At 43.8% G+C, this 26289-nt stretch overlaps 1 protein-coding gene across 4 annotated transcripts in view; it reads left to right on the top strand.

Annotated features, from left to right (window-relative positions):
- ca10a (carbonic anhydrase Xa) overlaps positions 1-26289 on the top strand; it is a 358548-nt gene that overhangs the window by 246751 nt on the left and 85508 nt on the right. For all 4 annotated transcript variants that reach the window (XM_028408223.1, XM_028408220.1, XM_028408221.1 and 1 more), the window contains one exon: positions 18998-19140. In XM_028408223.1, coding sequence (XP_028264024.1) covers positions 18998-19140 — 143 coding nt within the window. The remainder of the gene's footprint in view (positions 1-18997; positions 19141-26289) is intronic.

Below are 26289 nucleotides of genomic sequence, written 5' to 3' on the forward strand. Positions count from 1 at the left end.
GAGGGATTAGTCTGGATTAAAGCAGTGGTAAAGGGCACTGCTAACACTCCCTCCTACTTTTTCCACAAAGAATTGAATACAAAATGATATGAGGCACAAATAGCACTATTTTTATCCTTTGGCAACCTGGCGATAGCTGCCTCCGCCTTCATCTTCTCGCGCTACCTCAGATGTCTGCTTCAGTGGAAAGACTCTCTCTCACACTGCCAGCATGCATCACCAGGGCCTGTAAATAGACTGTCGAGGTGCCAAGCATGTGATTGCAGGTTTGTGGTGGAGTTTTCAGATTTTTCTGCTGCCATGGCTGGACTTCGCTCCTGGCTATATGGCACAGATTTCACATGCTGCCTGTGACGACACAAAAGAGATACGGCTGGCAAAAATCAAAGCTGCAGCTTTGGGAAAGTAGGGAAAATATGACATACAAGATCTAAAAATAGATGCTGTAATGTGACAAGATCTAGTGCAGTAAGTGCATGAGTTCATGGAGCGCTTCGCTGTTAAAGGGTCAGTTCTTGTAGAGTTTGATTTGTCCACAGTTTCCGCCTGCGACCTAGATTTCATTCTGCCCTAACCATGGAAGTGGATGTATCTTCAGTACATGCCCTGGCACAAAATGTGGAGTCCAGGTTCCACTTTGGTGAGCTTTGACACGTTCCATCAGTTCAAGACTCTGTCTCTCAAAAGAAGCCAGGAGGATTCACCACCATGAACATTTACTTCAAAGGAGCTGGGAGGCTACAGGAAATTAGGTTCATGATGCTTTGTGCCGTTTGATTGTGACAGCAGTAGGAATTTTGAAGGTGACTTATTTACTGTGACCATGTAAATAAGTGCCTGCCAAATGTAGCCAAGAAACTGGTGGAATGGCTTGTTGCAGATGAAAGGAGTTAGTGTAGTAGTGTTTGGTGTCTATGGCTCTGTGCTGTTCGATTACCTCTGCTGCCTACCGTAACTCTTGTAATAGTGTCAGGTCCTTCTTCTATGGGTTGGATTTGAAGACATATACCTTGCGGTAAAGTCGCTTTGTAAGCAGGAACTTTCCACAATCATCATCATCCGTTTTGGGAGTAGTAGTTAGTGAGAAAAGTGGAAGCGTAATTCTTTGTTTGTTGGTCTGTTATTCAGGTGAACCGGTCCTTAGTTGCCTTTTCTCAGGGCAGATTTGTAGAGGAGATTTACAGGCCTGTTGTTTCAGAGTGTTTATGATGATCCCCCTGCTCAGCTTTATGCTCTCGTACACTCTGCACAGGTGTAGAATGAGCTGCCCTCACAGGTGTACCAAGCCTAACAGCAGACTGAGACATATTAGATGTCAACAGGCCTCTTTTTATGGAAGACATTTTGACATGTCACTGTGGGAAGAGGTGTAAGTTATAAAAAAGGATGGATGGCTGCATTTCTTCTAGCCTTCTATTGTGTGCAGCACTGGGCTCATTGTTGGCTTAATGGGACATTTGATTAGAGCCTTTGTTCATCTTATTTAGAACACCGGACAAGTCAGAAGTTAGCAAGAGTTTCTCCCACTTCACAACCATTGATGTGATCTTAAAGGTAGGGTAGGAGATTTCATTCTGATGCACGTTTTGTTAAATTAGTGTAACTTACAGTCCGATAGCAATAAATTAGTTTGCAGTTTCGCATTAAAACGAAGAATATGAATCATCTGTGAAAGATATAAAACGCTATAAACATCAGCCAATCTGCCGGGATGACCCTGCGTATTGTATTGGCTGGTTGTCACTCTCTTCCTGCTCTGCGTGCACCAGAGAGGTACGTGCATGATGGCCGAAGTCACAGACTTCGCAGCTCGTCTTCAGGTGATGCGCGTCCATGTGATTGGAGGTGTGGCTTTGGGGTGAGCTCCAAGAGAAGGGTTAGAAATCTGGCTGAGTCTTTCAAAATCTCCTACCCTACCTTTAAGGTTAGGTTAGGGTTAGACTTCATCATGATTCACTGCAGTTGTTTTTAACAACCGTTTCGTGACCAGGGTGAACGAAGGACACATTTGTCTACTGCATTTGAAGGAGCCTTGTTGTGCAATCACTGTACAAATATGTCCTTCAAAAGATGCTGTCTCTCAATTGGGACACAGCTTATGCACGGGAACGTAGAGCTGACAGCTTCACTTAGAGGCTTCGCTTTGACAGACCTGTACAGTGCAGGTCTAATCCAATCTCCCTGAACCCTCAGAACCCTTTCACTTGCAACAACTCTCGCTCTCTACCCAAAGGGGATAATCTGCTATTATCCTGGCAGACATATATATAGCATGAAATATAATACAATTTCCATAACACAATCTTTGGTATCAATACAAGGCTGCTGCAGCTAAAATAAAGAAGTGAAATCAGCAGAAAACAGTGCATTTACATATGGGTGCTGTCTGTGTACACTGATTGCTGTGGGTGTAGTTAAAAAGTGGTGTTGTCACCCACACTTCTCCACAATAATGTTGACAGACTTCACATTGTGCCACATACAGAGATAATCCTAAAGCAAATAGGGCCTTATTTGACCTTTTTTTTCCGGAGAAGAAAGGCATCAGAAAAGATGACTTCTGACTTTCAGCAGAGGTCTTTGTAGTGTCTGATGCGATCGCTTCTATGTGTAATACTTGCTGAGGAGAGCAGAAGGAGTTTCTTGTGTGTTTGCTCAGTATTCCCCGCTTAACCTCACTGCCGGGATCAGCCTGAAGGCTCGCCCCCAGCCTCAGACACACAGCACGCTGCAGATGCTTTAGGTTCTGTTCGGGACATAGAAACTGGAAGAAAAAGAAAAAAAAAATCCTGATGCCCTGAAACCTCAAGCTCATGACTCATCTTCTTCATTCCATAGTACACACGTCTCACCCTGGAGTTGCACATTATGAAATTTTTAACACACATCAACTCATGTTCTGAAGATCTTGGATCCGCCAAGCTGCAGAACATAAGAAGCGAGGGAATAAGTGAAAGGCTTGATGATGCTCTCTGGGTAGGGAAAATCAGATTAGGGCTTCATTGACGTGTCTGTCTGTTCGCAGCCCTGGGAACACATGACACTGTGGATAATCTGCTTAAATAGCTCACAATAATTAAAAAAAAAATCAGACACGCATCAGCCTGCAGCCTTCATTTTCTTTAAGCATCCAATGTCAACATGTGCCAACATGGATGGAGCGCACACACGCATCCCGACTCTAGCCTGGCAATTGGACAACGAGCATTCTGCAGTGCATTCTAAGATGAGTCAGTGGTAATGTGCTTCACTTTTATCATGAATAACTACACTGAAAGCGAGGCAGTTCGACATAAGCATAGGGAGGAAATGGTAACCCTCTGAAAGATGATGTTTTTCTTCAAAACAAAGGGGTTAATGCAGTTTTTTTGCAGTGCTGGAGAAGCTGCATTTCATCTCCCAAGTAGTTAAAAAATTACAGCCTGGGTAGCTTCATTCAAGGGAAGTGTGTCTGCTGTTTGATGGTGCAAAGGTACTGCCAGTTGGCACATAGACTGTAGGGTTGTATAGAGGCATTAGGGCTGGGCAATTAACCGAAAATTTATCGAAACTGACATTTAGGCCCTCTAACCGATGTACTTTACTTAATTCGGTTATTACGTTTGTGTGCTGTCCCCTTGCTGTAATAATAAAATGATAGTGCTTTGTAGAGCTTGTTACATATCCGGAGAACAAAGAAATCTGTTTGTGTTCCAGAGGTGGCAAGAACAATAACACACTTATCATACTTCATGAGAAATGCGTGTAGTCCTCAAACGGCTCTCCCGCTGCAGCGTATATGCAGCGCATGTCATGCATACACGCATACAGGTTCTGACTTTTCGCTGCTGAACGTCAGCTGAAGCAGCAGCTTAGGTAAACGTTTGAAGCTGAGATATTAGGGAAACAAGCAAAACCGAGAAATACCAAATACCAAAGCAACATCTTCCTCCTAAGCTGCTGCTACTGCCGTTCAGCAGCGTAACGTCAAACCTGTGTGTGAGTGTGCTGCAGCGGGAGGACTGAACGAGGAGTAATGCACACACATTTCTCGTGAATTATGAAAAGTCTGGGCCGAAACGAACTTGTTTTTGTTCTTACCACCTCAGAACCACCAATATTCTCTGTTGTGTATGTAACAAGTAACCCCCCCCCCCCCCCCCGCTAATCGCGGAAAAAGCTTCAATTAATCATGATATCGATTTTAAGTAATATCGCCCAGCCCTAAGAGGAATGCAATTTGAGATGCACCATTTTCCTCCAACTGTTATTGTGAACTGGGAGTACATTATGCCAAAATAAGACATTTTAGAAGCAAACAGTGTAAATAAACAATGCCTGTTGTGTACACCAAGACTTTCCCCATGTTGAGCCTGGTGTCAGTCGAGCGGCTAAGTATTAAAGTCGCTCAGGATTGCACTACAAGTCAAATCTGCACATCTGCTGTCGTTACTCTGCTGTTCGGCATCCGGCCCAGAATTGACTCTTCTCTTTAGAGCTGATTAGATTTTCTCTCTCTCTCTCTCTCCTCCCTCCTCATCCTCCTTTTTGCTTAGAATATGTGCGTTTGTCTATTAGCTCTTTAGCCTGCATCTTCTGGTTCACTCCATACGTCTCATCTGTACTCTGAGCTGGTAATACAAGAATATAAATGGTGTGTTCACTCATGTATGTGTGCATCCCGTTCACACACTCGTCACTGAGCATGTAAAGCCTGCCGCTGCGCTGACCTTTACGCTGCAAAACCTGGGAAAAACACATTAAAGAAGATCTATGGAGGCATTTGACTTTATTGTCAGTTGATCTCCGTGTGGCTTTTGTGGATATGTGGACGCGGCTCACGAGCATGCATAGCAGCTATTTGTATGATAATGTAACACACACTCTGTGGAGCGGCCGCTCTGTGTGATGCCATGCAGGAGACAGCTGACATAAGCACTTATTGAATCTTACCGAGCATTCAGTAGAAATGTGAGTAATGCAGGGGGGATAGAAAGAGAAAGAATGAGAAAAATAGCTGGTTCTGGTGGTTCATGTCGCAAATGTCAGCTTCACGGGGGCCCCTGTATGCTTCCTTTTGTGCTTTTTAGCATTTAAAAGAGGAGGGCTACAATCCTGTTCACAGAGTAATGCAAGTCTCTTGTGCTTGTTTCAGCATTGACTACAGTGACCAGATTAATGAGCAGCCAAGTCTCCATTCCACCCACCTCCCACTCCCACGTTGTCTTTAGAAGAGGCTTCCAACACATTGCGGATGATGTGACATGATATAACACTCTCTCCCACCTCAATTCATATCTCTTTGTTGAGGTGCCTTTGAATAATGAGAACGTACATTAGTGTACTCAGGGCTCCCAAAGCCTGTCTGGAAACATTACAGGCAAAATGTTTCATCTGGTGATAAAACACAAAAGGCACGCTGAGGGCCGGCGTCGCTGAGAAATATGAGGCATTGATTAGTAGTAAATCTATTGTAGCTGGTGGGAGCAGAGTACAGTAAAGAGAAAAAGATGTTACTGTAGAATCTGAAGTGATGCTGTTCACCGTGGTAACAGGCCAGAGTTAGTGATTTTAATGCATGGGAATGGCCAGGCCTCAGGCCACATGTCCAAATTCAGCTCCAAACACTAAAATGAAAAATCTTGAGCTCCAAGAATAATAGAATTTTCAAATATGTCATATTTTTGTCCCAATAACGAGGGCTCAGTGAGACATTTAATCTTAAATATGTGACACTTAAACTTACTTACTCCTGCCCCAAGTGGAGGAGTTTGTGTATCTCAGGGTCTCGTTCACGAGTGAGGGAAAAATGGAGCGGGAGATTAGAAAGGCGAAGTTCTCGATTTACCGGTCAATCTACGTTCCTACCCTCACCTATGGTCATGAGCTCTGGGTAATGACCGAAAGAATGAGATCGCGAATACAAGCGGCCGAAATGAGCTCTCTTTTCGAAGTGTGGCTGGGCGCTCCCTTAGAGATAGGGTGAGGAGCTTGGTCACCCGAGAGGAGCTCGGAGTAGAGCCGCTGCTCCTCCACATCAAGAGGAGTCTGAGGTGGCTCGGGTATCTGGTTCAGATGCCTCCTGGACGCCTCCCTGGGGAGGTGTTCCGGGCATGTCCCACTGGGAGGAGACCCCGGGGAAGACCCAGGACGCAGTGGAGAGACTATATCTCTCGGCTGGCCTGGGAACGCCTCCGGATTCCCCCGGAAGAGCTGGAAGAAGTGTCCGGTGAGAGGGAAGTCTGGGTGTCCCTACTTAGACTGCTGCCCCCATGACCCGGTCCCGGATAAGCGGTCGTAAATAGATGGATGGATAAATACTTCTTGAAGATAACACCAAATTTGCTATATTAACACTGCACCACCACAACAGAATTTTGTGTATGGGTCAGTTCCATGTGCTTGGCCATGCTTCAAGGAAAGACTAAGACATCAGGTGTCTTCTTTATGCCATTGCGAGTGCGCCTCAACTCCACCTATTTGCCTGTTTCAGGAGTTAAGGCAAAGTATGGCGCTGCCAGCATGGCGTCGCTCAGAAGGTTTGCTCATACTTTGTTCAACTGATGAGTTAACACCAAAGAAGAAGTTTTGTTGTCCACGTTCTGTTCAGATAGCGCATTTACAATACTGGGACAGAATGAATAATTCAGAATCACAACGCCTTTGGTCATCACTGTTGCCAGTGTGGAGGCATTACAAATACCAACTGGACAAAATGCTGGGACTGGTGGTGGTGGTGGCGGCGTGTGCCCATTTTAATGAACCATCAAATACTGCAAGTCTTACTCATGCAGAAAAATGCCAGCTACTCTGAGTTGTTAAGAAGACGTCCACTGCATAAAGTAAATTGATTATTTGGTAAATAACATTCTCTTTTTTCCATATTCTAAGAAAAGGCTGGATTTAGATTAACTATAAGTCCAATGTGTCATTCAGTACTCCTCAGTGTGTCTCTGAACGCTTGAATAGACCGGGTAAAAATGTCCTCCTGTAAAAACGCCTCAAGCTAAAGGCTGCATTGTTCGTCTGTGTTGAGGTGTCCATTATCAGGATTCTGAATCACCTCATACGTTCCGCAGCCGCCACCGCCAATCTCTGACCCGCCTTAAAGAGAGAAAACCTTTCAACAAATCTTGAATCACATTATAATTAGCTGTAGGTTGTGCTCCTCCACAGTCCTCCTGTAAGTGGGTGTGTGTGTGACACTTTCATGTCACCAGCAGGACAGAAGAGGTTTTTAATACAGCACAACAACAGCGAGCAGCCCAGGCTTTCAGCTCTAATACTCCCCATCGCTTCATTAGCAGGGACAGTGTGCCTGTATGTGTGTGTGTGTGGGAAAGAGAGTGATGGCAGAGCAGTGCTGATGCTGTCACTCGGCTGCCATTATGCTTAAAACAACCCACGCTATGGCAGAGGGAGTCAAAGAAGAGCCATTATTAATATTTCCCCTCTGAAATGAGCCTGAGAAGCGCACAGTATGGACTCATTGTCTGTTAGCATTGAAGTCCTCTTTTTGGGGACATGAAAGAGGACACAATGATTTCTATTACAAAACCTTATCAGGCGCTCAGCCAAGAGATTAGCACTGGTAATTCTCTCTTTTCTGGTTTAAAGGTCTTTTTTGGAAATTTAGAGCTTATGAGGGGGGTAAAAAAAAAACAGGACTGGATTCATTAGTCTGGAATGGATCCTTCAGTTAATGGCTACAAGTTAAAGACTTGGCCTGTGTCTATGCATGCGTGGATGTGGCAGAATTTTAATTTCGGGGGGACGTAGTCAAGGCGGGGATCTCGGTGGTCTCTGAATCCACCTGTTGTATCTTCATAGTGTGGTGGGTTTCCTGTATTTTGTTACCATCATTACATCTGAACTAAGAAAATGCTGCAGCTGATTAATTCCAGCATTTCTCATTCGCTTTCTTCAGCAGACATTTTGACTCCTGAGGACTAGTGTCAGTGCCATACTGAGGGTTAATCGTGTTCCTTCCATATCGACTGAGGGTCCATAGTGTTAGCTAGACTAAGAGGGGGCCCGAGGGAGTGAGGCAGAGATTACCCCCCCCCCACACACACACACCCCTCGCTTGGACATGCTCGCCACGTAGCCCGGCAGAGCACAATAAAATGTAATGACATGGACTGTCGTGGAGGCCCAAGTGCCCTGCTGTGATTGAAATGGAGACACAAAGCTGTGGGAAATTGGAAGAAAAGCTTGAGCTCAGTCTCATTCTGCCATATGCAGCAAGGTTGTTTCACTCATTTTCACTGTGTAAACCTCAATCCTTGTGGCACACTAAGCCAATATCACAAACTCATTCTATATTTGAAGTTTACACACACGTTTTATTACAGTCATCTTTACAGCGGAGCTATCTGCAAAAAGCAGATTATCCCCAGGACAGATTGGCAGAGCTGTGGATCTTTTACCTTTAGGTAATTATGACTTCTTTTTTTTTGCTTTACCTATCTCTTCCCTTACTGCGGGGGCTACAAATCTCCAGAGGATAAAAGTATATTTGCCATGAGTTGCAAGGTGTCTATCAGTCAGGGGTTAGCCTTCCAAATGGAGTCTGGAGTCTGCCCTCAAAGATCTGCCAGTAATTAACGCAGCAAATGACTGACACTTCTTCTGTCTGCGCGGGATAAAGCTAATGTGCTAATGTACTCCTGCGGTTAACTGCATTGATATTTTGTCACAGCTGTCAGGTGTCATTAGTTTTATTCAAATGCTTCACACAGTTTTTAAGAAATGGAAAATCAGAGTAGCTGTTGTGCGACTGTTCAGCTTCATATCTCAAAAGTTTTCTGGGGTTTTATTACAGTTTTACAACTTTAGCGCCATTAATTTTCAATTTTTTTTATTGTGTCAACACAATTCTAATGTTGTTTACTATCCCAGCATGCAGTGGGGCAAGAGTCTGTGCAGAGACAACACATTTTACAACAGAGTTGACAGTTTGGAGGCAGGCAGGTATGTGAACATTGTGATTTCTGCTGTAAAGTTGGACATTATAAGATTGAGATTAATAGTTATTGACCTGCTTTCGGCGGTCCTGGAGGCCATAGAAAGAAGAGCAGTGTGTGACATTAGATTGACAGTGGTGGAGCTGACTTCCTTTTATTATTAATGAGTGATAACTCATAGAGTAAGACAACTGATGTTGGCCATTTCATGGAAGGAAAGATATGACACCTAAAGCAAACACTCACAGACACAGTGAGAACATGAATCCTTGTGAGATGTTCTAGTCCAAAGGCTCTGTTTCATGTCTGCGGTCGTCTTCTACCCACTGAGACATTTTGGCACCTGGCTGCCCTTAGCGGTCTTGCTAAATTCACTTGCTGAAAATCAGTTAAGACATCCTCTCTGTCTGAACTTCCAGGCAACAGCTTCCACCCAGCACCTACACCTTATGATGTGTCTGCTCACACAGCACCTCAGTCAGAGCAGAAATCCCCTGTCTGCACCACTCTCTGGAGTAATGCTCCACTTCCTCTTCCACTGCTTCCCCCCTCAAGCTCCACCCCACCTCCTGGGACTTTGTATTTGTTATTCCGCCCCCGAGAGCGAAGGCCTCTGCTGGCCGCCAGCTTGTATATCCCAGACCATTAACAACATGACAGAAAGAGTTAGCTTGACTGGCATGTTTATTGTTCTGTTGACTGGGCACTGCTAATGAGGCCTTCGCGCTGTGCTGGGCCAGCAGGATTAGCCCAGCATCACAGAACAAGCACAAACAAGACCCACTGTCACTGAACATTTCCCTGAGAGCACCCACACACGCACAGTGGACCCATGCTGCCTTCAGGTGCACACACTGCAACCCTGTTCCAAGCCCAGAGTTTAAGAGCTGGTAGGCTTATATTTTAAATGCATTTGGCCATAACAAATGCAAAATGGTGCAAAGTAATTATGCTAGTGGCTTTTATAGCAGAGGTCAAGCAGTGCTGGGAAATTAAGGAAGAAGGAAGACAAAATTGGCATTATGCATATAATTGATGTTTTAATAATTTATTAACAAGTAAGCGTTAGCTCAAAGCAGCAGTGGGAAGGCACCGTATTCTATAAGGCAAGTTATCCTTGAGAAAACTGTATGTGTGCTCAGTGGTAGGCCGTGTCTGACATGTTTCATGAGTGAATTCAGAAAAAAAAGAGAACCTTCTGAAGGTACTTGAAAGCACCATGTGTGACCTTTGGTCTGAACAAAAAAAAACACTCCAAAATGACAAATATTTCCAGTCTTTGCTGTTTTTTTTCTTACATTTTACAACATTACAACACAACAGATGCTAAGAGGTTTAGCCTGTTAGCACAAACACAGGAATTATATCCTTTTATCCACTTTGTCTGCCTAGTTTCCGGCTAGCTGGTTAAGCTTTGGTTGTAGGTAGCATTAAGGCTAAAAGCTAAAGAGGTTTTTTATAAAGTCTCATGTATTCTGTCCTTGGCTTTCCTCCCTTCCTCCTTTGTGCCTGGTTTATTCACTCCAAACATAGCCTCCTGTTGATTTACGGTTAGTTCTGCTGATGGTCAGCAGCGAAGGTGTTAGTCCTATTAGAAGTAATGCTATGGCTGATAAAAAGGAGCTATTGATGAACTGTAGTAATGAGACTGCTGGGGACTGGATGATAACAGTTCCTGGTTAGGGAACACCATGAGAGCGTTGCTGCTGTTTCTGTATTTCCAAATTTCTACTTCATATAGTGTACCACCACAATGATATTTATGATAATTCCAGACAATCTTTCTTTCAAAAGTATCAAAATAAATCTCTACTGACAGCTTATTTAACCTTTTGATGTAAAAACCTGACAAAGTCAGTTTTTTCCTTTATGTAAGAGCCGTTACAAGAACAGGTGCAGGTATTGTCACATGAAATAATGATACATTTGGATAACCTGTGAGCGTCCTGAACAAACAAGGGTTCATCTTATGTAGGTAGCACTTAGAATGGCCTTCATAAGAGCCCGAGAGAAGAAGCGCTGAAATTACCCTTAAAACAGCACTCGCAGCTGGAGCTGTCCAAGGTGCTGAGCCCTCTGCACTGAGAAGTAGCTGTGACTTTTACATCACAATGCAGCGTTGTACCATGAACACACATTAAAAAGTGAAGCTCTTAAATATCCTGTGACTCACTTCTGGGTCCTCAAACCAGTTTTTGGGAAACTTAATATACAGCAACAATGTATTCCTCTGATATGACTGCCTGAAGATTGACCAATCAGAAGTCAGTATTCAACACAACTGTCATGACCTGGTGTTTATTTCTGATTTTGTTCTCCTTGGTTTGGGTTTTTAGTTTAATCTGTGTTTAGTTATTGTGATAGTCTTGGTAGTTGTTAGGCTTGTGTGTTGTTCTCTGGGTTTGCGTTTAGTTCTTGTGTCTTTGTGTCTTGTTGTCCTTGTGGTTTTGTCTTGTGCTTCCTGTTTTATTTTGATAGTCCTATCCACTTTGTGTTTTGTCTTAAGTTTTACTTCCGGTAGTTTCCCGCCTTGTGTGATTACCTGCTCATCCCTCATGTGTGTCACCTGTGTCTCGTTGTCTTCCCTGGTCTTTGTGTATTTAGTCTTTGTCTTCCCTACACCCACTGCCAGTGTGTCCACGTCTTATCCTTGCCAAGCCATGCTTCAGGTTTTATGCCATGCCATGTTTTTGATCTTGTTTTACCCTATGTCAGTTTTGTTACCACGTTAAGTGAGACTTTTAGTTTTGGACTTTTGCTTTTTGCCCTCCTGGCCTGCAATAAAAGACTGCTTTTGATTTTTAAAACCACTCTGTATTCTGCAACTGTGTCCACACCTCACACGAACCCTGACAACAACAATCTGATTTAGTAGTACCGAAGTAGCTAGGCATTCAAATTATCAATTATTTTGGTGGTTTAATACATAAAAAAGTTATTATGTTATTAAAATAATAAGCTAAGATAATAAAAACATGCTAAAATATGTAAAAACAAAATTATATGTTGCTTTAATTTAGTAATTGCTTTAATAGGTACTAAAACGCCTGAGCTGCAATGTTGCAGTGCACCAAAACTCCACAAGGGGGCAGTTATCCTGAGATGTGACAGCTCTGGGTGTTTACCCCTCAGCTCATTTTCTCTGCACCATGCAGCACCCTTTAATTAACAGCCTGCAGTCCTCCCCCGGCTCCTAAAAACAACGACAACTTTTTCATAAGTGTTCTGCACCTGCTCCCTGTCCAGAGCTTTCACATAAAGCATCCCTCCCTCTGTTCACAGACGCACCAAAATGTCTGTTAGAATGCCCCCCAAGTGGGTAAACAAGATGGAACCTGCAGCGCCTGAGCAGCGTTTCAAATTGAGAGCTAGCAGAATATGACAGCTCCTTTAATGCTGCTCTTAGACATTCATTATCATTAAGATGTTGGTTTCCATACCTGCTTAAGTAAGCATTTATCCCCAAGCTGTTAGGTCTCCTTCAGCACTCCCTCTCTCCCTCTCTCTCTCTCTTCCATTGCGGGCAAATTTGCAACCCAGCTTTGCATCAGCAGTTACAAAGGGAAGGCACTTTTTGTACTTTTCTTGACGCTCGTCCAAGAAATTGATGTGCAGGATTCATCTGGGAGAGGCAGAGAAGGACCATGTGTGTGTACTTTGCATTTTTCCTATTCCCTCCTGTTTCCCAAAGACTATTACTCTAACTTTTCATCCATATCCAGTTGACAGAATAAAGACATTTCATTAAGGCCATCTCTGCGCCTGGGCCTGTTTTAATGAAATGCATACCACAGCACCCTCCAACACTGTTTCCTATATGTGTGTGTTCATGCATGTAGATGTGTGTGTGTGTGTGTGTGTGGGTGCATCTCATTTGGAATTGGAAAGTTTTGTAGCTGTGGTATAATCTTAAGTAAAGACGCTTTCCTCGCTCGGATGCAGCTTCAGTCCCATCTGTGCCTGCATGTGTCCATAATAATGCATTTTGGCGCCGACGTTCCCCTATAATGAGAAACAGTGTCTCTTCAGGCTCTGCATTTACAACTGCACTGTCTATCTGTGAGATACTCAGCAGTGGAAGTAATTAATGTAGGGCTTAATTGTCCAGTGAGTGTCTCCTCAGACCTCGGATCCCACCTTCACCACAACCCTGAACTCTAATAAGCCCACAGGGAGGACCTAGCACGCACCTCAGACCCGGTCGAGGTGGCTGCATAATTAGTCTGCAAACATGGCCTCACACTCCCACGCCAAGCTCTGGCTTCTAGCTGCATGGAGGCAAGGGTTTTATGCACAATAAGAGAAAACTTGTGTTACAATCAGTGTCACAGTCGTGTTCGTGGATTCTTGTTGTGTACCAGCATGAGGAAACCTCCTATAAAGTGGACAGCAGCTCAAAGGTTTATGGAGGTCAATGTCAAAATAATTACATAATACAACTAAAGTGTGTCCGATAGCAACCAATTAGTTCGGCAGTTTTGCATTAAAACGAAGAATATGAATCATCTGTGGAAGCTATAAAACGCTAAAAACATCAGCCAGTCCTCCGGGTGGACCCTGCGCGGAGTATTGGCTGGTTGTCACTCTCTTCCTGCTCTGCGTGCACCAGAGAGACTTTAACCCCTTACCTAACCTCAACCTGTCCCAGGGACTTGAACCCTGTGCTGCATGTACCTCCACCAACTCCATCTGCTTCTATACATGGCGGTATCAGTCCCATGATACGTTGGCATGAACATAAGCCAAAATGTCAATATGCTGTTTTAGCATAAACATAAGCATGTGTTGCATCTGGCAGACCAAATGTGGCATCTGGGGAAAGGATGATCCATGCACTGAACTGAATGAGCCTGAGTGGGCCAACACCTGTCCTAATCTAATCTATTTTATCACTTTTTGCTGAGAACTTCTATCATTTCTTATATTGGAATGAACATGTTTCATTGGTTAATCAACTCTATCTTAGTTGCATCCTTTACTACTGTGGTATACCTCAGCATGAGCTGTCTTTAATGCAAAATGCCTTTGATAAAGGAAGAAGATGGGACATGAAACATAGGCCCTCCCACCCTCAATTGCCCTTTTCACTTGCACATTACACATCCACCCTGTCCGACATCTGCAAAAGGCCACACCATATATCCCCGTCCACTTTTACAGCTTGCCAATAAGAGAAAAGCGTCTCTAACAGCGGCTAAGTGAAATATAGGGGTATCAGAGCTGCTATAGGAGGGTGTGTGTAGACTATTGACAGAGCTGCTTGTGCCTCTGTCAGCAGTGAGTGATGTCCCTTGCCACCGTAGCTGCATTCAGGAATTTATCAACGGCCAATAATTATGTGTACGTTTACGACAAGGGGGACCCAGGTTTTAATGGATCGATCGGATCACACTCCAATCCCCATTCTGCACATGGATTTCCTGTCATTTTCATGAAGGATTCTCCATCAGAAGAGCTCCCCCTCTCCCCACTGAACTGAACCACCCTCTCTGATAATAAAAACTGTTGCTCCTAAATTCAACTCTGCCTTTAACAGATGACAACTCCAACCGTGTTTAATGTGTTCTTCTCTCTGTGTTTTCCTCCTGAAGGATGGATAGTGATGGCACATTTCTGGCACAGATTGCTTTCTGGGTGTCTCTAGTATGATGTGCTGACACAGTGCATTATAAGTGGTTTAGATTATGGTGTCATACGTCTTGTTAAAGGTGAATAATAGTGAAAAAACTGAAATTTGTTTTCGGACTGTGGATTCAAATGGTGTTCAGGTGCATCCTGTGTGCTGTAATTATCTTTGGGATGTAACTAGAAGCTGATTGCAGTCCACCGGAGGCCGATCGAAACGGACTGGACACACCTGTGTATACAAACCCATGCTTCCGTGTCAGGTGGAAGCCAGGAGGTGTTGATGAGATGTGAAATCCAAATCGCTCAGGTGGTCATGGGATGAATACTAACCTCACCCTGCACAGGAGGTTGTGCAAAATCACCTGGATAGCAGTGAAAACAGCTATATGGAAGGTGCTTCATTCTCAGCAGTGCTTCCTGTGTTGACCATCAACATCATATATTTGGGAGAATGTTTGGTTGAGTTGGTGAAACCCGATTCACCTCGGTGTCTGCTGCACTCTGACCCTTCCACACTGTGAAGTGGATTTCGCTGTAGCTGCCAGTGATATGTTAACACACAACTCATCAGAACCACCAGAGACACTGCTTCTGCATCTCGGTCAAACAGTACACTTCACCGGGCAGGGCTCTCATCTACATCTCACAGTGCCAGAAGAGAGGCCAGTCTGCCAGAGTCTGTCAGGATGCTGCACAAATGGCAGAGAAAAAGCTTGTCTTCTTCTCATGCTGCACTGCTGGCACCACCACACTCTGCTGACAGGAATAAAGACAGAAACTTGCCCCCGCCTGCTATGAGGACTCCTCGAAAGTCAGCGTCAACCCCAGCGCTGGGTTACAGGCATATTTCCTGCTGTTCTTACTGTATATGTATATACTGGTGGTGATAAGGTATTGACGGCTCATCAGAAACTCTCACCTACAGAAGTGTTAGCTTGTGATTACAGTGTGACTCAGGTCTTACAGTATGCCATAACATATGTCAACACATACACATACATACTCTACTTTTTCACACAGTGATGTAAATCATAGTGTGTCTTTTATGAGGTCGAAGTAGATGAACATTGACATTTGTTTCCAGTTTCAAACCAATGGTCACTTTTTTTAATCCAAATCCTGCTGTTTACATAAAAATAACCAAGTTGTTTTGGTGCTTAAACAAAATTTATAAGACGTCTCCTAATCAATAAATAAAATAAATATCAAAGAGTCCCCAGTGACCAGAGCAGTGTCCATTGCAACAGTGTTTTTCTTCAGAAATAATTGATCGTAGACTTGTAGGGCCGTAGTCATGATGGATTGATCAGATACATTATTCAACATGGCCGTCCAGTAAGCCTATACCCACTAGTAAACCTTTGACAGAAGTGTATGTGTATGCACACACGTCGGCAGTTTGTGTAGTTCCTGTCCCTGCCAGAGGGGGGAGACCAAAGGTCAGCACTGGAGCTTTAATAACACACCGTGCCACAACAAAATCTGTCCTACAAATGATCAAAGTTCGGAGACTCTCATGGCCAGACGAACATGTATGAAGGCCGGCTCCTCTCTTACAGTGTACGAACTATTTAGGCACCTGTAAACTACATTTTAAGAGTAGGAGGACCTTGATAGAGGTTATGTAATGAATTCGGACCACCTTAAGACCCCCATTAGATATCTGCTGTAGTGGAGCATATTACCATTAATTAAGCTAAGTACCACAAAGCAATTTCCACCAAGGGGTCCCTGTGCACTCAGTGCAGTGTTTTCCCAGCTGAAACACTTTAACGACCTTTAAAAACTAAAGTTGTGAAAGTAGTAGATTAAAGCTGTGTCGATTGGTTTCGTGGCCACTTGGGGGTGCAGCAGAGCAAACACTTATTGTGTATCGTCGCTTATCCAGTGTTGATATTTCAGAGTGCGGCTTTAAGTTGCAGAGCGAGCCTCAGTCACTTGTGTTTGCTCGAGTACTTTAGCAAAATGCTTTTTGCTATTCAGCGTGTGAAGCACCGTGACGCCTGCACATAGCCCCAGCTAACAGCCTGTTCATGGTAGAAAGGGTGATGAATACACTGCCACCTGTTTCACTTGACTCCGTGCTTTTATCTGAACAGTGATGTAGTGCTCTCTCTCTCTCTCTCTCTCTCTCTCTCTCTGTGTCTCTGCCGAGTCTTAGAGCACAGCAAACAAACAGAGTGTGGCTCGGAGTCTTGGAGGACTTGTTGACTCGTGCGCCTCTAGCTTTGAATTCACGCTGCGTCGTGTCTGCTTCCCTTCTGATTCATCACGAATTTGCATATTTTCAAATTATCTCTGCTTTTGTTGGAAATCTCAGTGGAATTTGCATAGCAGAATCCCAGTGAGTCATCTCAGTGTAATGCTGTGTTCCTAAATGAAAAAAGCAGCTCCAGGCTGCAGCAGATATTGTTGCTAAAAGCTGCCTCTTGCATGAGTTGACGGCGATAAGACTTTTGCTCTGCACTCTGCGATGGAATTGAATTCTCGGTCCCGGTGGCCAAGTCTTAAATAGGAACATGACTGGCTGAGATACCTATCACTCCCACAGTGCTGACATTCTCTCACTGTGCCATCCTGTCCTCTCAGTCTTCATCTCTGCAGTTATTATAGGCTTATTCTACTTCTCTCACTCCTGTAATATCTGCAGTGGGGGGAGGTTCGGACCGAATTGCTAACAGTCATTGTGGATTAGTTTTGCCCGGTACGCTTCATGATTCTCATCCTAGCTTTGCCTGACTAGCAACAAGCTATCCATGAAGCTCTTTTTTTAATGATGGAAGATAAGAGTGTAAGGTAGGTGTGAAAAATGGAGTGAATGTAAGGATCTAGCCAAAGATAGACACCATGTTTTTAAAAAGTTATTGAATTTTAACAAGGATCAGGGTGCTAGCTTAATGCTAATATTAAAGAAATAGGAAGCCTGTAGCTAACTACCTAACTTAGCTACAGCTAATGGCAGATATGAGCTTCTTCAGAGTTGGTTTAAAAGTTGCGTGTGTGTCTGAAAATAAAGGGCATTTGGTATTTGGTTTTGGCATTAGTGGGGACCAAGACTCCGACATTTATTATTATGATATACTAAATTCATTAGCGAACTTGACTTTAAAGGTAGGGTAGGAGATTTTGAAAACTCAATGAGAGTCAGCCAGATTTCGAAAGTAAACACACGCCCCTTTCTCTCGGAGCTCACCCCGAAGCCACGCCTCCCAATCACATGGACACGCATTACCTGAAGACGAGCTGCGGTCTGTGACTTCGGCCATCATGCACGTACCTCTCTGATGCGCGCAGAGCAGGAAGAGAGTGACAACCAACCAATACTCCGCGCAGGGTCCACCCGGAGGATTGGCTGATGTTTTTAGTGTTTTATAGCTTCCACAGATGATTCATATTCTTCGTTTTAATGCAAAACTGCCGAACTAATTGGTTGCTATCAGATTGTAAAGTGACTTTAAGTGACTTACAGGTTTATTCACAAAATAACTCCTTATATAGACCTTCTTTATGGCTGTTATCTCTTCGATATGCACCAAGCCACACATGTGACAGCAGGGAAAGGCACAGCCACATGTGTTACGGTCGGACCAGAGCCCTTGATATAACCCAATCAGAATCAGAATATCAAGGGCTTTGGGGCAGGAGGATAACTATTGGTAGGACTCCACAAAAGAATGGAATTTAACCCTTCCTGCACCCAATAAGAATTTGTTTTTTTTGTTTTTTTTTGGAGGGGATCAATTTATTGGTGGGGACAATTTAGTAATTGCTGGACATTGGTTGGGGACGTGTCCCCTCCGTCCATGCTAAAACTACGCCCTTGTGTGAAAATGTTGTAAACTCCATTGACTTCAGGATGAAGAACCTGGAGATGCTAGCAATAATAATAATAATAATAATAAATAAATAAAAGAAGGTCAATTTTGTGCTTAGTTATAAAAATTGTAATGAAACATGCTGGATTAGATACTTGTAAGGTTCTTATGGGAACATCAAAGGGGCCAATCCAAGACTGTAACACATGTTAATGTATCAGAGTAGAAACAGTTTGGCTTGATCTGATTGGACAGTTTTCTTCTTATGGTTTGTTTATTTTCCTTTTAATGTTTTTATGTATTACTTTTTACACAGTTTATCTTTGTTCCAGAGAAAGTGATAAAATGAGGAAATTTAAAAAAAAAAAAGGTTTTAAAAAAAACTGATTTAAGTGTTATAAGCCTTTAGAAACCCACAGCAGTTAAGCACTGCTAATTACATTTCTCCCACTGTGAGTCTGGCAGGTCTAAATGTAAAAAAAAAAACAACAAACGCTGACGCACAAACTCCGGCCGTCACTCGGTGACCTCTCGTTAGTATGCGCTCCTATCTGTGCGCTGCAGCTGCTCGCCCCTTTGAACACCCGCTCTGTCCTTTTTGTGTTGCAGTGCCGTCGTTCTGGGGGCTGGTGAACTCGGCCTGGAACCTGTGCTCGGTGGGGAAGAGGCAGTCGCCAGTCAACATCGAGACCAGCCACATGATCTTTGACCCCTTCCTCACACCCATAAAGCTGAACACAGGCGGACGCAAGGTAAAGACACACACATGCACACTGTCTGTTTGATGGATGCCTGGGCTTTGTGGTGTGTGCTCTGCTCTGCTCTGCTGCTGTTGTGATGCGTTTTTGTTTCAGAGCTACTATAAGGTGTGTATCCCTAATCGATGCCTCTCACTGCTGTTTGTGTTGGTAGACAATGTGAGCTATTTATCTGAAGAAACGCTCACCAGGAGATAAAATACAGCACCGTTCACCTATTCAAGGATGCACAGTGCCTGTGTTGAGGCACAAAAAGCTTTAAACTTTATCTTAAGGGCTTTACAGATGAAATCCTGCGGATTAGGGGCACATATTGTTTATTAGTTTCCTTTGTACAGTGGTGCACCAAGGACAGAAATCTGTTCCATCGTGTGCCATATGACAGCGGCTAATTAGGAAGCCTTCACAGATGGGCTGCTTTCAAAAGTGCACACTTGCATGGTGAGATTAATGTTATGATTAGTTTATGTTTATATTCCAGCAGTGAATCCAGGGTTAGCCTTGAGTAAGAATGGAGCAAGCAGGGAAAATTGTAGAGTATGGTAAAGATGTTTTCATTTAACAAGCCTCAGAATAAGCCCACAGAGTGTCTTTGGAGCCCTGTTTGATCAGGTTTTTGGTCCTAGAATTGAGAAGTCCGCTCAGAGAATCCAGGAGAATCGGTATGGAAACCTGTGATTACAATCATCGCTCACACAGCCCCTCGCCGCCATAGCTTGAACTAGAAATGAAAATGAAATTTAACAGTTCCTCCTTTTTGTGAGCCCCCCCTTGCTGCTCCCTGAAGGACTCCGCTTTAAGAGCAGACACCCTGCAGAGTGTCCGCAGTAAGGACATCGCTCACAGTGGCACTGTTTTACTGCAAATCCATGGTAAATCCATGTGAATGAGAGAGGTAGAGGCAGCTGGGGTGTTTAAGCTTACATCTCACTGTCATTGGGAGGAGATGAACCACCCTAATTAGGGCTGCAACCATTAGTCGAGTACTAATATTCGAGGGCAAAATGCATCGACAACAAATTTAGTAGTCGACGACTTGTTAGTGACGTCATCGCATGGTATGCTAGTCGCCGTTTTGGATGCAAGAGGCTCAGGGTTTGAAACCCGGATGAGCCATTTGTAGGTGGGTGTGGAGTAAGTTTTTAGATTTGGCAGTAATGTGTTTCGGGTAGATGTGGGAATAGGTGAGCGGACACACACACACATTTTTAAAGAACGAGGGTTTTGGCTCTAGGCATGGAGGTGGTTGCGGATGAAGCAATGACAGATTAGCTGTCCAAAGTAGTCATCCACTATTGAACTATTGCCATTAGTTGCAGCCGCACTTATGCGAAAATTACGACATTTACGCGTGATCCGATTACTCGAATAATCACAAAAATAATCGGCGATTTTTAAAACAGTCGTTTGTGGAAGCCCTAACCCTGATACACAGCCTCAGTGGTTGTTGCAAAGATGTGAATGTTTGCAGGGATGTTGCCGCCCTTTGTAAAGAGAGCATACAGATATACTGTGATGCAGATTAGCTGGATCGAGCAGCTGCCTTTAATTTCATGTTTCTGATTGAGTTTTGGATTGTTTGTTTATAGTTCTTCACTTAAAGTAGGAAAAAGCTTGAGTAGAAAAGGCTTGCATTGCCCATTGTGTACACCAAGATGGATTTATTTATTCACCCACTATAAAGTGGCTGCATGTGTCCACTGTGCTCAGTGTGTATTTTTTATTTTTTTTTGGTTGTAATTTCATTTCCTTGAGTCTGCACTTGCGTCGGGCTGTAGCTGTTAGGACAGAGGACAGCACAGAAATAGCATTAATTAATGTTTCCAATCACTGAAAATGAACTGACGGCGACCCTTTGGAGGTCGCCTGACAATAAAACATAACTGCAGGTCGTAATAAGCTGCATGCGCCAAACGATCTGTTGGGTCATTCTTTATGGAGAAGAGACAGTGTCAGAAAAAACGAAACAAAAAAAACAAAAGGACCACACATTTTAATTATTACAGATTATTTATTGCTTTTCTCCGGCACCATGCACCAACAGCTCACACTTACCCCCACACAAAACCACAACTTTGTCTTTTATCTCGGAGAAAAGTTTCCAGAGTCCAAAAGCCATTTTGGACTCTTTTTTCTTTTCCTTTATCTCGTCCTCCCTCTCTCCCTCCCTCCCTCTCTCCCTCTCTCTCTGCAGTGGCCTAAATGTAATCTGTTGTGTCTCCATCTCTCTGAGCACCTGAGCTGTCAGCCGCTGAACACGAGGCTGGCTTCACCTTGTCAGTGCTGATTCATCCCCGCTCTGTCTCTGGCTGTTTGGCAGCCAGTCAGCCTTGGCCAAACACGTTACGGAAACTGGCACAATGCTCTTCTGCTCGGGCTCGCCGTGGCTCAGCTCGCCACCTTGACATGGAGAGAGCTTAAGCCCGCTCCCCTGGCCAGGAGGAATGCAAAGAGAAAGATTAACTCTGCCACAATACACAACACACATGCATGAAAACTGCACAGGGAAGATGAACTCCTCCTTTAATAGATTTCTGTGCTGCCCTGTATTATGGCTAATGAACATTTAAAGGAAATTTAATTGACCTCCGAAGAGAAATTTTAATTAACGACAGGGAGACATGCAAGGCTATGTGCAATGGATTGAAGAAATCACAGTTATTAAAAAGGCACTATTAATTGAATATTTATTCCGCCGTAGATGAGCTGCAATTACTTGGAGAGAGTTTAATGAATTTAATCACGTTGGAGCCTGGGAGGTGGGAAAAAAAGGGTTTTGGTGTCCTCGCCCTCTAAATGCAGTGTTTTCTACCAGTGCTTATGAAACAGGATTAGGATTATGTCCCCTTTTTTTTTTTGCTTCTGTAGCCAAAGGCATGATGATTCAGGGTGCCTCCTCTTCTGATTCTGATTGTGATGATCTCTGGGAATTTTAAGAAACAAAATTTCACACATTCTTACCAAGATAACAGTTTGGAAAGGACGGCTCCCTTTTAAAATTCGTTTTATTGCCGTTGCTAGGCAATCAAACTCTTCTTCTTCTTCTTCTTCCGTACGTTTTTTGGTGCAGCGTATCTTCAGCATACATTGACCGATTTCAGCCATTCAACTATCAAAATGTTCATCTCACAGAGGACATTCCAGGTCAACTTCAAAAAAACTTTTCAAAAATTATAGTTTTAGTATAATATATAATTTAATATATAATTTTAGTATTTCGGTGTCATTTTTAACATGGGAGTCTATGAGAGAGCCCTTCAACGAGGGTCATCTGCCAAATGTATCTCCTCCTACAAATTTCAAGCTACAGACTTTTAAGACCATTTTAGTCTTAAAACGCTCATTAGATGCTGCTCTATCAAACTTGTATTCAGAATTTTCTAATTTCGAATCGTTTCCGCACACCAGGCTCTCGCATTTGCCGTAGCACAACAACCTAACAGGTGGTGTGGAACCTCCTCATTTGTGCTCACGCCACGTTAAAGAACACCATTAACGAAAAATAGTTTCTTTCTTGCTTTTCTTTTCAAAATAAAATAAACTGACAAAAAAACCTTATCTTACAATAGCGACACAGAAAAGGGCACTGCAAGAAAATACAAAATAGCCTAACTATGCATTGCTAAGGGTGAAATAAACTAGCTTAGTGTAACATGATGTTAGCTAATCTAGCATAACATAGCAAAACTGTGATAAATAGTCTAATCTAGGTTTAGCTACTATGCTACATAGTGTGTAACATAACATAGCTTAGTCTATCAGGTGTAGTTAAGTGTAACCTTACACCTTACAACATAGCTAACTGCTATGTACCATGGCTTATTGTAATCTAATGTAAAGTAATTCCAGGTAATAAACATGTTATTCTAGCTTTGACAGTGTCAATCATAAATCATAATGAAATGAAAACAGACGGATGCCCCCGTTAAACACTAGCATTCTGCTACAGGATGCTGATGGAGGTCCTGTGTCATCAAATTATTTTATTAAACTCCATTAAATGTTAATTACATATATTATCCTGCATGACGTGAGTCTGTGTGACGGCAGGTTGGTGGAGGTAATTCTACTTTTCCTGCTGAACACTCAGGGAATCTATTAACGCTGTAAAATCGGTGGCGTCTCTCACATTTGGGGATGCAGGCTTCTCGCTTCTGCTGGTGCTTTGATGTCAGGTGTGTGTGTGAGAGAGAGAGAGAGAGAGAGCAGGAAAACAGTGTGAACAGTGTGATCTGTGCCAGGTGGAGGATTCCATAAAAACTAGAATAATATTCAGTAATGACATCTTGTTAAGTGGAGCTCCTGAGTTCAGTGAAAGTCAAGCTTTAAAGCTTTTAATCACATTTCTTATGATCAACAAGCTCCAAATGCTTTTGTGACAGTCTGTGACCCCTGTGAACACCAGGAGGTGACTTCCTGCTTCAGTTTCTGTCTTGTTTCTTCTTCTCCTAATCAAGAAGAAAACATTTTCTGTAATCCTGCTCATGCAGATGAGGAAACCTGACAAGCCGGCAGGCTGGCTGGCTGGCGTGGATGTTGGTGTGGATGCTACTGGCAGCCCTGAATCTGCCTAATTACAGGGAGTGTTAGGTAGAACAACAAACAGCAGGCTCTTGGATAGCAGCTGTACTTTCACTCTGCAGGGAATAACCACATCTCCAGTTTGCCCAGCTGGCCAGGCAACCAATCAGTTATCAGCCAGAAAACCAGCCAGTCAACCAGTCATCACATCATGTGTGCTAAAGCTCTTTCTGCACACGGCTTTAATATCCTGTATTTGATGTCGGTGCAGCGTCTGTACCTGTGTGTGCAGCTGTGTGCAGGCCCAGTGCTGGTTCTGCTGCTGAGGCTGGGACATATCCAGGCTGGACAACTGCAGATATTTACAGGTCAGTGAGGGGTTCACATGAACATCTGGACCCACAGATATGATTTAGTGTAACGTAGCATAGCTGAGAGTAACATACAGTAGTGAAAATGTAACGTCATGTGGTTAAATGTGTGGGTCTCCTCTAGGGATGGCCCGATCAGGTTTTTTTGCCCTCGAGTCCAAGTCATTTGATTTTGAGTATCTGCCGATACCGAGTCCCGATCCGATACTTTCAGGATTCTCTATAAAGACTCATTGCAGCAAAACCTGTGTGTGTGTGTATAGAAGGCATTAACCTTGACAGCCCTGATAAATATATATCCGAGTCCTGATCGGGAGGTAATGTCCGATTCCGATCGAGTCTGAAATCACGTAATCGGGCCCGATTTCCGATCACGTGATCGGATCAGGACATCCCTAGTCTCCTCTCTGCTCTGACTGAGAGAAAGTCGCCAGGTTACCAATGTTCGTCTCCGTGCCTCCATGTCCCGAACCAAACAAATCACACCCCGAACCGACACACGTTCACTGAACAGTTTGGATGTTTTTTCCAGAACCATCCTATGTCTACAAATAGCACACAGTAACACAGTAGAAGTAACACAAACACTGAATGATGGCTCATTTTTTGCTCCAGCTCAAACACGACTCTTGGTTCTGGTGGGACAGGGTCACATTCGCAGTCTTGTCATGCGCTGCGTTTGCTGCTGTACACATTAGAGTCAATGGCCTGACAAGTATGTGTCTGCAGACACATGCTGATGTCAGCTACAAAAGCTGTAGAATGCATTACAATAATGTAAATATTCAATTATGCAAATTGTGACTCCGATTAATCAGACACAAGTTTGGGTTGGCTGCGACATTACAAAGAGGGAGCGCATGAACACAGCAGCAGCATCGTCTGGCTGCTCTCTCTCTCTCTCTCTCCCCTTTTAATTGCCTCCATGCTGAAGGATCTTCTCAGGTCTTCAGCTCCACAGATAGCCGGACATGTTGAAGTGATGTCAGAGCCAGCATCCATGGTATATCCATCTGTGGGCCTGAATCTCAATTACAAAAGGAAGAGCAGGAGGGGGAGGGCAGCAGTGCAGCTGGAGGAACTTGGACTTAAGTTCAAAGTTTAACAGTAAAATGAAACTTTTTGATTGTGTGTCTGCACCACCTATCTGCTTACTGCATCCTCTCAGACAAACTTCAATCAGCTACATGTTCCCGCTCGGCATGGGGTCCTTTCTTCCTCCCGGGGTTTGCTTTCGGCCTCAACACGCCACCGTCGTGCCTCTGCTTACGCTCAGCCTGGTTAGAGGTATTAGATTAGAAGGCGGTGTGTGCTTGCTGATAGCGTGTTGGAGGGTGTTTGGGTGGAGGAGAGAGACCAGTGAGTGCACAGCAGCAGCATATGGCAGAATGATTCACAGGGAAGTGGGTCAGAGTTGGTCCTGCAGTCCCACAGCGCAGGCATGCACTGTGATGCTGCACAGCATTAAAGCTAACACTCCCTCCGTTTTTTAGGTGTTCAAATACCACTAATAGCGGTGTACAAAGAAAAGAAAGGAGCAGAAAATTAGCCAGCTAAAGATTTCGCTTTCCAGAATGCAGACATGAAAACAGAGTCCTGCATCGGTCTGTGTCCCCTGACTTGTTTGAAGACTTGTCCCTCTCGTTCTCATTGATGGCTCAGAGAGCTGCTAATGACGTCTCAAGGGAGGATGCTCTGTAGTCTCAGTGTCTCATGTATGAAGATTAGGGCTCAGCTGATGGAAGGGTTTTCAGGGCCAGGCTGGGACCGATGGCCATTAAAACAGCACGGGCAGTAGAGTTTTTACTTCTTAGCCCGACTTTGCAAATATAACCCTAGCTAGCTAGCTCTCCCATCCATCCTGGTCTTTTATAGTTTCCATCAGATGCTACAGTTGCTCAAGTGCAACTATCTCGCATGTTTGACTGAGGACAGACTGGACATCACAGTGTCTCACATTTGAGGAATATATTTGTTTCAGTGGTTACTGGTTAGCATGATAATATCCTGTCCAAGACCACTGTAACTGGGTCACTGGCTGCCTGTGAGAGATCTGTTGTGTCTAATCTCACCAAACCAGGCTGTTGTAATTGATGAAGTCATGCAGGTGTCCACTGGGACTTTGAGAGTCTTTGTTGCTGATGAAGACGAATGATTTAACCTAATAAGGTTACCAGACACTTCTCAGAATATAGATGTGCGAGTCGGTAATTAGAGTGCAGTTCCTGGCAGACTTGTCATACCAACACAC

Source organism: Parambassis ranga, chromosome 6 (genome assembly GCF_900634625.1).
Source record: "Parambassis ranga chromosome 6, fParRan2.1, whole genome shotgun sequence".
Taxonomy (NCBI): Eukaryota; Metazoa; Chordata; class Actinopteri; family Ambassidae; genus Parambassis; species Parambassis ranga.